Here is a 12,350-nt window from a genome sequence, read left to right as displayed (position 1 = left end):
GCAGATTAAAACTGTGTGCCAGACCGAGACTAACTCAGTTGGTAGAGCACTTACCCGCGAAAGGCAAAGGTCCCGAGTTCGAGTCTCGGTCCGGCACACAGTTTTAATCTGCCAGGAAGTTTCATATCAGTGCACACTCCGCTGCAGAGTGAAAATCTCATTCTGGGCACTTCCATATAGTTTATGACAGAAAAATAAAAACGGCAAGTTTTCAAAAAGCATACATAAATACTGTGGCTGAATCTTTCCAGTTTGGTTGTATTACTTGGATGGGCTGGGAGTAGCTTGGCTTACTTTTGCATCACTGTCAGATTTTTCCAGATACTAGAAAAAGAATGTATCTTCATGGGAAAGAATGTTTAGTAACTCTGTTTGACTTCTGGGAACATAGAAAATCAACTTGACCTATTATAGGTCCAACAGTGATTTGTTAAATATGCAAAATACTTTCGGACAAAGCTGTTATCAAGACTTTTTATTGATAATCAAATATGATGAACGAAAGACATCACGAGTTTTTACAGACATGGGATTTTCATTTCTGTCCAAAAGTTATTCATATCATTGTTCAGAAGGTCATTTAAAATACATTATGTAGACTTATAAGCTTTAGTGCGTGTTTCACATTTTGTTAAAATTATAAAAGTAGAGAGCCAAAAGTTATAATTTTAATTGAAGAATCTGCATTACTAATATTTATCTTTATTTATGGGTATCAAATGAGCACATTTAAACAACAATTATTCTATGTTGACAAATGTATAAATTTAAAATATACATGTTCAGCAGTGAAGATATTTTGAGTTTTTAATTGAAAGTTGAAACAGCATCTCCATTTTTAATCCACTGTGAAACTGGATTCTGTTAACATCATATCTTTTTGATTAAAGTAATACTTTCTTCCTAATGTGGTTGACTCTGGTACAACAACAGTACATAAAATGTCTTCCAAAGACACAAGAGTCTTCTTTCTCACCCAGAATGAGTCCAAGGGGGGTGGAAAAAGATTATTTCAGCATCTCGTCCATCATATAGCTTCCTGATAAAAGCAAAGTACTATCTGTCATCATAAACGGCTGCTATAAAAGACTTGAGGAAGGATGAGTGTCCATTGAGAGGCAGTTTCATTGAATGAGAAAATCAAGGAAGGCTTTACAGAACAAGTTATTCTTGTAAGTTCTAATGAACAACAGGAAAGTGGTTCGAAACTGTCAAAATTCCTGGTACCAGGTATTGTACGGTTACCAAAAATCTCTTCTCTAAGCTCTTGTGTAGGTTATCTGCATTGATTTTCCCTAACAAGGATAAGGAAGGATGAGTGTCCATTGAGAGGCAGTTTCATTGAATGAGAAAATCAAGGAAGGCTTTACAGAACAAGTTATTCTTGTAAGTTCTAATGAACAACAGGAAAGTGGTTCGAAACTGTCAAAATTCCTGGTACCAGGTATTGTACGGTTACCAAAAATCTCTTCTCTAAGCTCTTGTGTAGGTTATCTGCATTGATTTTCCCTAACAAGTGGGAAAAAATTAAAATATATTAAAAAGTCAATATTAGCCTCGAAAAAGCTTGAAAACCAAATGTTGTTAGTATTTGTATATAGTCCTCTGAGGACTATCTTCTCTCATCATATGTTTTACTGACCCTCCCAATGTGTTCACCCAAGTTTTTAAGGCTCTTTCTATTTTGATATAGTGCAGTACATTCTTCAGTGAATTATTGCAGTTTCTTGACTCGCGGGTAGTATTTAGTCAAAAACTTAACCATTTTTTTCAGAGTAGCATTTTCAAATTCTACATCGTGCTCCATATCATCACTTGTGAACCAATAGTTTACTATTACCAATTTATTTTCCTCATTTATCACATCACACTAAGAGTATGGATCACACAACCATTCCTTGTCCAGTGGTGACTCTGAATTTTCTTCTACCTTCCAAACTTCACAGAAGAAGACTGCTACTTCTGCAAGGTTCGCAGAAGAGCATCTGTGAAGTTTGGAAGGTGGGAGCCGAGGTACTGACAGAACTGAAGCTGTGAGGATGGGTTGCGAGTCATGCTTGGGTAACTCAGATGGTAGAGTGTTTGCCTGTGAAAGGCAAAGGTCCCAAGTTTAAGTCTCAATCTGGCACAAAGTTTTAATCTACCAGGAAGTTTCAATTGACCAAATGCCCATTTCTGTTTTCAATTTCTTCGGCTGTTGAACCACATACTCATTAATGTCAAATATTGCATTTTTCTCTCTTCTTTGACCAAGAGAGAGGTGCTTAAGTTGAAACTTGATTTTTTTTCCCAAATGATCTTACACTATCCACTTTCTCTTTCATTAACTCTGCCACTGCATCAAAATCTTTGGCTTTCTTAACAGTTTCATCATCCATTTTATCCTCCCTACTATCAGAAATTTTAACACTGTAATCTAATGCCCAGTAATGTTTTTTTCCAAAACGTGGTTCACTTTTTCAACCTTTCATTTGCCACCTAACATCTTGATGTGATTTGGGATGGAATGAAGCTTGAAGAGAGAGCATCTCAAATTTTATTTGCATCCTCAATACCTTTAAGTTTTACTCTCATAAAATGTCACCTCCGGAACACACCTGCTTCACTTTCATTTCTGTCACCGATTTCAGCTTTTTGTTCACAAATCTTACAAAATGTACTGCACAGTTTTTTGCTTGTGATTTACATAGTTTCTCTTAGCACTTAATGATTTAGACAAGGCCAAGATTATTGACATCAAGAATTTTTTAACACTGTGTGTGTGTGTGTGTGTGTGTGTGTGTGTGTGAGAGAGAGAGAGAGAGAGAGAGAGAGAGAGAGAGAGAGAGAGAGAGAGAGAGAGAGACTACCAGATTATGAAAGGGAACACAAGGATTTGCTTCACTGCTACAAAAATCTGTCAACATTTGAAATATTTTCAATCTTTGCACATTAGCAGATTGTGACACCGTACTGCAAAAATATAAAGAAATAAAGAGAAAATGTCACAATTGTGTAAGTAGTGTTTAAGGATAAAGAGTGATGAAGTAGACATCAGACTTAAGAAAACTTACTATGCAGGACAGTGGTAACCATACCTGCACAAATAGTAATGGTGCTAAGATTGATGCTGCAGTGTGTGAACACAAAGTAAAAACCTGTACCTTCACAGTCGACAGCAACAGAAAGAGTCACTACACCACATAAGTATCAGAATGCATTGAAGTTTGTAGCATATGTTACAGTTCTTAATGCAAGGACTTTCAGTTAGCAATTTTTGAAGTTCAAAGAAAGTGTGTTTAAAGCAGTATCTAAACAAACCACTTCCAGACTTCTATTAAACTACCAAAAAAATGGCTCTCACTACTTTATGGATAACTGTGATGATAAAGAAAATAAAACTATAATAAAAATACATCCCTTCAACAGAAAATAAGAATAGCACTAGTCAGTGCCAACAAAATTGGCAGTTATGGTGTGCTACGCTTTAAGATCTTATAGCTCTGAGTCCCAGTTATTATTCTATTAGACAGTAATCAAAAGTGTGAAAAATTAAACTATGAGTGCCAGAAGAATAAGTTTCACAATATGTGTTGTATATATTTCAATTCACCTCCCTCTTTCCCACAAGCTAACAACAAAACACAGCAAGGATGTGAATGCATTTACTTCTAAAACTATTCAAGATGAAGTTTCTGACAGAAATGTACCATTCTAGCTGATACTACCATCAAAGTGATACTCACTTTCAACGTTATCTGGCTGAAAAGAGTTGCTCAAATGTACATCAACAGTCGTATCCTCAAACGAAGCCATAGACATTTGGTTGTCTCCATCTGATATGTCTGCTGACATTAACTTCTCATCACAGACAATACCACCATCATTTGCATCCATATCTCCATTTTTCCTCTTAGTTTGAATGTCAAGAGTTCCAGTTCGTAATGGTGTGTGCCTGCTGTCCATTACAAGTCTTTCAGTAACATTCCAGTTCTTCATCAAGTATTCACAATGTGACTCTTGACTTTTATTGTCATCTGAAGATTTTTCTGGTCTTCCTGTCACAAATTCCTGCATTTGGGTTTCAGATTGTTGTAATGAAGATGCTGGAGTAATCTCTCCTGACAATTCAATGTCACTTACCAACTCAAAACCTGTAAATACAAACACAAAAAAAGGAATTTTGTAATACACGCAATTAATCTCAGCAAACTGAATGCAAGAATAGTCAAAAATGACAATTCTAAATTATAAAGAAACACAATAAGTATGTACTTTTCATCTGAGAAGTCAGACTATGAATCTATCTACACTAATCAATCGCAAGTATCCAAGCATTTGTGTACAGTGAATAAATTTGTATCTGCAGCTCTCTTACATCTTACATCTCCATCTACATCCATACTCAGCAAGCCACCTGACGGTGTGTGGCGGAGGGTACTTTGAGCACCTCTATCGGTTCTCCCTTCTATTCCAGTCTCGTATTGTTTGTGGAACTTGCTATGCCATGACTGTGTGACTGAAGGTAAGGGAGCAACCAGAGACATGCTATGTATGATTATTCTTTCACTTCTCGCTTATGAACCATTCTAGATGTGAAATACTCCTCCAGTTACACTAGATTTTTAACTATGCAACATCAACATTGTGTAAGTAATACCTCATAGGTGTCTTACGATTTAGCCTGTTACAAAAATTTAACCAACATGTTGCAGAATCAGTTAATTCCAAAATGTTTGGTAACGAGAAAAATGTCGAGTTGCACTACGGATTGCAGTCCACGTTAAACTGGCTGTGTAAGGGTGGAGGAAGACGACATACCACCACCAAGGGGCGACCCCATGTCTAGTAACGCAATGCAGTGTTCACACCAACATTAGGGCTGATGACAGCTTTACCTAATAATTAACATCTCTAATCTTATTTACATTAATATTAAAAAAGACAACAGCTGAGTTACTTTGATACATCATGTGAGGGCATTTGGCAGAGCATAATAACATTGTTAAAGTGAACATTATTAGTTTCAACAGAGCTGACAAGAGTCAGCAAATGTTTTTGCCAGTAATTATGGGACCTTATAAATATATTAAATACCTTTGGGCATTATGTTACCATAATGCACTAGATTTTGTTCATTCAAATATGTGATTCAAACACAAACTGTAGGGGATAACTGGGCCTTGGTGGTGCTTATTACACATGGTGTCACCCTTACCGTTGCATACATGTCAGTACCTGGTGTATTAACTTATAAGACAATACAGAGTGCACAATGAAACCACCTTGTGGATCAGGCCACTCAGCATCTATTTCATTAACTTCTCATGTTGCTAGTCATTCATCCCCTGCAGGACAGCAGTACAACAAGTACTGCCACCTGTGGATAATGTTGGGCAACAAAGTGAAACACTTCTTCAAACACCTTGTCACTGTTGCAGTTTAGTGGCTGAGAGTGTACACGTATCTACGCAAAGTTTTGGAGTTAGACATTTGATTACTCCAAGGACACTTACTGGTATTTGCAACTTTGGAAATGATTTGCAAATGTGAATATTACAACTTGTGGCTTGAATTTAAGGGACAGGCGCAATGCAAAAACTTACCATTTTGAAAATGTACAAGTTTTAGTTAAGCTAGGTGGCATTGAAAATGTATATCTGGGTTGAGGGCAGATTTACACCATTAAATATATTATTATTATTATTATTATTATTATTAATCATCATCATCATCTTATCATAGTCACCATCACCATCACTGTCATCCACCACAGCAAGCCTGCCTGGATCTTTTAGTACCATTGGTGGTAGCACCCCCCCTAACTGAGCTGGTACTAGGATCAGCAACATGATACTCACTTTCAGAAACATCTGGCAGAATGGAGTTTGTTGAGTGAACATCAGCAGACATTTGGTTGTCTCTATCTGATCTGTCTGCTGACATCAGACAGGTCACATTTGTGCCCGTATGTCCATTTTCCCTCCCATTTTCAGTGTCAACATATTTAGTTTGTAGTGAAGCATGCCTGCTACCCACTACACATCTTTCAGTAACGTTGCAGTTCTTGATCAAGTTTTCACAAAACAAATTTTGACTATTATCCTCATCCAAAGATTGTTCTAATTTTCCTGGAACAAACTCCTGCAATCGGGTTTTTGATTGATGTACTGAGGATGTTGAAGTAATCTCTTCCGACAATTCAGTGTCATTTAATGGCTGAAGATCTGGAAAAAAGAATAATATGATACACACATTCAATCTGAGGAAGAAAAGGTCAAATAGTCAAGTATATGGGTTGACAATTATAAATAAGCAAAACAAAAATGTACTTTCCATCTGAAGTCAGACTGTCAATCTATATACACTAATCAATCACAATTGTTCATGACACCATGTACAGACAATAAATTTGCACGTTTATATCACCGATATCTCATTCCATGGTGTTAAACAAGACATAAGGAGAGTTAATACGTGGTAAGATGGTCGAGGGCATCGGACACTGAATTCTCAGGCTGTTTAAGTGGACATCACTTGCAACAGAAGTGACAAAATCAACCATACATGTCAGAACTTAATGGACCTTAATAGATCTGTGAAATACCTTTGAGCATGGCATAATATATGAACTAGAAAATGCCTCATCAAACTTATGACTTAAATACAAAACCTACTGAACATCTAGCCCTGCATATTGTCTATCCTCACTTGAGACATTTAGGATGTTAATATGTGGTGCTATTAACTCACAAAATACTGTATTTATTCAATTATAAGACAAGGTGTTTTCCCAAATTCATCAGTCAAAAGTTGTAGGGTCGTCTTATATTTGCAGATGAAACTATAGACGCTGAGGTCATCATTTTTATGTTGTTTAATTGAGTGATATAGGAGTTGTCTTACGTTTGCAGACGAAGCTTTGGCTATTTAAGACACATGATGATTTATTTCATAGAATTTGGAAGGGTAGGTACAGCAAATGATACTTGACAACCAACAGTCCTGATACACTGAAGAGCTGGATACACTACTGACCTTGCTCAAACAATCATGTTACATTTGACTCACGCATATTAATGCGAGGGACACACCAGAAACTACGAACTAGCTACCACAATAATCTACGCTCAGCTTGAAATATGATAGTTTTGTGAAAAAGTGAGAGGACACATCATTAAATACTACCATATTGTTGCATTTGAACAGGTTTGGAACAAAAGTTCACATACATGAATCAATACCGTGTATAAACATTTATGGTGCTTTGTAAGTAATGGTAACGCTGAAAGGCGAAAATGTGCTTCAAAAAACACTGCTCGATTCTGAATGCAAAACAATATTTTATTTGGTAATGAGATATTCTAATAATTTACCAAGTGGGTTGCAAATAGGAATTCAGCCACTGTTTACATAATCAAATACATAGTAAAAACATTAACACCTTTTAAGCAGCTTCAAAACAAGATGGTGACAATCAGATGAAACAAGAAAGAAAGTGAATCCAGGATGAAATGTCTAAAAATGAAATAAATCATTTTACATTGATTGTAATTGTTATTGCAAGAATGAATTACAGCAGGAAAGAAGAGAGCGTGTGCCAGCTGCTCGTTCTGCACAGCCAATGCGAGAGAAGCTGGCAGATAATATGTTTGGAAGCAAGAAACATTGTAACACTCTCACATCAGTATTAAAGTGAAATTCTGATATGTATTCAGCAAATTGCAGCTGCGCTCTCAGGTCTCACCGTAACCATAACCTCAGAAATCTTATCACATTCTGAAGAAACAGCCAAATATTTTTGACAATGAAGAAATAAATTTCACAACTGTGCTATTAGGATGCTTGTGATTATTAAAAATAGTGATACCACTCGCTTCGTAAGCGAGAAAGGTAGTGAGGACAGAAAATTAATGTAAGCCATTCCTTTTCATTTATTTTATTTCTCCTTATATTATCCGAATGTATACAGTCAATAAATGGCCCAAGTTTAGAACAGATATAATGCTAACATTTTTTGGCAGTTTGTAATCTTGATTAGTAGGAACATGCTAAAAACACATTTTTCTCAAGGAGCCTCTTAAAAAAAAAGGGGGGGGGGGGGGAGTTGTCTTATATTCATGGTTGTCTTAGACTCGAGTAAACACGGTAATACTGGATTCCCTATAGCACCCGTTACTGTGGATTGGGCCACCCACATTCAATGCATTAACTTTTCCAATTGCTAAACATATGCCATCTGCAGCATGGCAATGGCCCAGACAATGTTGTCAGTGTGAGAGTGTCCAATGGATGTTCAATTGGACTTTGGTCTTAGGAGCACGCAGGTCTGTCTAAATGTGAGGTTTCCGTATCTTGTAGATGATTCATACTTTCTTACTATCCATTATCTTGATTAAATAGTTAGATGTTGCTTTTCACATCACCACAGAGCAATTATAGAGGCATTCACACATTTTAATAGGAGTACTATCACCCAGAGATTGCACTGGACTAAGAAGGGAACATTTCTTCAAATGCCCTGTTATTCTTGCAGGTGACTAGTTGAGATGGTATACACACTAGACTACAAATGCAATGGTCTGGAATGTGATTTCTAGTTGTCCTTCAGACCATTTCCATCAAGTTTGCTTGCAACTTTAGAAATGATTTGCATAAGTGAAAATTTCTAGTTGCAGCTTGCGAGTTCAAGGGCCAAGAGGAATGTACAAACATGATACTTCCAAAACATACATGCATTAGCTATGCAATGCAGTATGAAACACCTAATTCTGAAAAGAATGCAGGTTTGCCTTCTTTTTGTAATGTTCACAGGCCTCTCCACCACCACCACCACCACTATCTTCTTTCCTTTCTCAGACCTTAGGTCTGGTTAAAAATTGAAAGTAACGCGGACCTTGATCAAGCGTGACTTCCTTTTAACTGTACGGTATATGTGACAATGCATTTAGGAACTTTTGGGTAAATGAAAATGAATCAATAATTACAGATTTCTGTAGTTGTATATATAAGTTTGGATGTAGTTGTATTGCGTTGATGTACTGGTGGATATTGTTTGGTATGACTCCTGTAGTTGATAGTATAATTGGTATAATGTCAACTTTATCCTGATGCTACATGTCCTTGACTTCCTCAGCCAGTTGGATGTATTTTTCAATTTTTTCTCTTGTTTTCTTCTGTATATTTGTTGTATTCAGTATGGATATTTCGATTAGTTGTGTTAATTTCTTCTTTTAATTGGTGAGTATGATGTCAGTTTTGTTATGTGGTGTTGTTTTATCTGTTATAATGGTTCTACTCCAGGTTAATTTGTACTCATTATTCTCCAGTACATTTTGTGGTGCATACTTGTATGTGGGAGCATGTTTTATTAGTTTATGTTGTATGGCAAGTTGTTGATGTAGTATTTTTGCTACATTGTCATGTCTTCTGGTGTATTCCGTATTTGCTAGTATTGTACATCCGCTTGTTATGTGATCTACTGTTTCTATTTGTTGTTTGCAAAGTCTGCATTTATCTGTTGAGGTATTGGGATCTTTAATAATATGCTTGCTGTAATATCTGGTGTTTATTGTTTGATCCTGTATTGCAATCATGAATCCTTACGTCTCACTGTATATATTGCCTTTTCTTAGCCATGTGTTGGATGCGTCTTGATCGATGTGTCGCTGTGTTAGATGATACGGGTGCTTGCCATGTAGTGTTTCCTTTTTCCAATTTACTTTCTTCGTATCTGTTGATGTTATGTGATCTAAAGGGTTGTAGAAGTGGTTATGAAATTGCAGCGGTGTAGCCGATGTACACTCCTGGAAATTGAAATAAGAACACCGTGAATTCATTGTCCCAGGAAGGGGAAACTTTATTGACACATTCCTGGGGTCAGATACAACACATGATCACACTGACAGAACCACAGGCACATAGACACAGGCAACAGAGCATGCACAATGTCGGCACTAGTACAGTGTATATCCACCTTTCGCAGCAATGCAGGCTGCTATTCTCCCATGGAGACGATCGTAGAGATGCTGGATGTAGTCCTGTGGAACGGCTTGCCATGCCATTTCCACCTGGCGCCTCAGTTGGACCAGCGTTCGTGCTGGACGTGCAGATCGCGTGAGATAACGCTTCATCCAGTCCCAAACATGCTCAAAGGGGGATAGATCCGGAGATCTTGCTGGCCAGGGTAGTTGACTTACACATTCTAGAGCACGTTGGGTGACACGGGATACATGCGGACGTGCATTGTCCTGTTGGAACAGCAAGTTCCCTTGCCGGTCTAGGAATGGTAGAACGATGGGTTCGATGACGGTTTGGATGTACCGTGCACTATTCAGTGTCCCCTCGACGATCACCAGAGGTGTACGGCCAGTGTAGGAGATCGCTCCCCACACCATGATGCCGGGTGTTGGCCCTGTGTGCCTCGGTCGTATGCAGTCCTGATTGTGGCGCTCACCTGCACGGCGCCAAACACACATACGACCATCATTGGCACCAAGGCAGAAGAGACTCTCATCGCTGAAGACGACACGTCTCCATTCGTCCCTCCATTCACGCCTGTTGCGACACCACTGGAGGCGGGCTGCACGATGTTGGGGCGCGAGCGGAAGACGGCCTAACGGTGTGCGGGACCGGAGACGGTTGCGAATGATCCTCGCCGATACCCCAGGAGCAACAGGATCCTACGGTCTTGGCGTGCATCCGTGCGTCGCTGCGGTCCGGTCCCAGGTCGACGGGCACATGCACCTTCCACCGACCACTGGCGACATCGATGTACTATGGAGACCTCACGCCCCACGTGTTGAGCAATTCGGCGGTACGTCCACCCGGCATCCCGCATGCCCACTATACGCCCTCGCTCAAAGTCTGTCAACTGCACATACGGTTCACGTCCACGCTGTCGCGGCATGCTACCAGTGTTAAAGACTGCGATGGAGCTCCGTATGCCATGGCAAACTGGCTGACACTGACGGCGGCGGTGCACAAATGTTGCGCAGCTAGCGCCATTCGACGGCCAACACCGCGGTTCCTGGTGTGGCCGCTGTGCCGTGCGTGTGATCATTGCTTGTACAGCCCTCTCACAGTGTCCAGAGCAAGTATGGTGGGTCTGACACACCGGTGTCAATGTGTTCTTTTTTCCATTTCCAGGAGTGTATTTATATGAGTGACTGCTTTGTGTATTTTGCTAGTTTCTGCTCGATCTAGAAAGAATTTTCTTAAATTGTCTACCTGTCCATAATGCAGGTTTTTTATGTCAATAAATCTCCTTCCTCCTTCCTTTCTACTTAATGTGAATCTTTCTGTTGCTGAATGTATGTGATGCATTCTATATTTGTGGCACTGTGATCGTGTAAGTGTATTGAGCGCTTCTAGGTCTGTGTTACTCCATTTCACTACTCCAAATGAATAGGTCAATATTGGTATAGCATAAGAATTTATAGCTTTTATCTTGTTTCTTGCTGTCAATTCTGTTTTCAGTATTTTTGTTAGTCTTTGTCTATATATTTCTTTTAGTTCTTCTTTAATATTTGTATTATCTATTCCTATTTTTTTTCTGTATCCTAGATATTTATAGGCATCTGTTTTTTCCATCGCTTCTATGCAGTCGCTGTGGTTATCCACTATGTAATCATCTTGTTTTGTGCGTTTTCCCTTAACTATGCTATTTTTCTTACATTTGTCTGTTACAAAAGCCATATTTATATCATTGCTGAATACTTCTGTATACCTTTAGTAATTGGTTGAGTTGTTGATTTGTTGCTGCCAGTAGTTTTAGATCATCCATGTATAGCAAATGTGTGATTTTGTGTTTGTACGTTCCAGTAATATCATATCCATAATTTGCATTATTTAGCATGTTGGATAGTGGGTTCAGAGCAAGGTAGAACCAGAAAGAACTTAATGAATCTCCTATGTATATACCACAGTTAATCTGTATTGGCTGTGATGTGATATTATTTGAATTTGTTTGGATATTTAGTGTGGTTTTCCAATTTTTCATTACTATGTTTAGGAACTGTATCAATTTACGATCCACTTTGTATATTTCCAATATTTGTAGTAACCATGAGTGGGGTACACTATCGAAAACTTTTTGGTAATCAATGTATGTATAGTGTATCGACCTTTGTTTAGTTTTAGCTTGATATGTCACCTGAGCATCTGTTATCAGTTGCTCTTTACATCCTCGTGCTCCTTTGCAGCATCCTTTTCGTTCTTCATTTATAATTTTGTTCTGTTTGTATGTGTCATTAATTTATGTGTAATGACTGAAGTCAATATTTTGTATATTGTTGGTAGGCATGTTATGGGGTGATTTTTTGCTGGGTTTGCTGTGCCTGCTTGATCTTCAGGTTTCAAATAAGTTATTC

At 38.3% G+C, this 12,350-nt stretch overlaps 1 protein-coding gene across 2 annotated transcripts in view; it reads right to left on the bottom strand.

The window, feature by feature from the left end:
* LOC126297612 (uncharacterized) overlaps nucleotides 1-12,350 on the bottom strand; it is a 229,024-nt gene that overhangs the window by 149,362 nt on the left and 67,312 nt on the right. For both annotated transcript variants that reach the window (XM_049988617.1, XM_049988618.1), the window contains 2 exons: nucleotides 5,841-6,206; nucleotides 3,726-4,133 (listed from right to left, as the gene is read on the bottom strand). In XM_049988617.1, the coding sequence (XP_049844574.1) occupies nucleotides 3,726-4,133; nucleotides 5,841-6,206 (774 nt within the window). The remainder of the gene's footprint in view (nucleotides 1-3,725; nucleotides 4,134-5,840; nucleotides 6,207-12,350) is intronic.

Source organism: Schistocerca gregaria, chromosome X, assembly GCF_023897955.1.
Source record: "Schistocerca gregaria isolate iqSchGreg1 chromosome X, iqSchGreg1.2, whole genome shotgun sequence".
Taxonomy (NCBI): Eukaryota; Metazoa; Arthropoda; class Insecta; order Orthoptera; family Acrididae; genus Schistocerca; species Schistocerca gregaria.
Note: the sequence above shows the minus strand (reverse complement) of the source record. Positions and strands in the feature narration are given on the sequence as shown.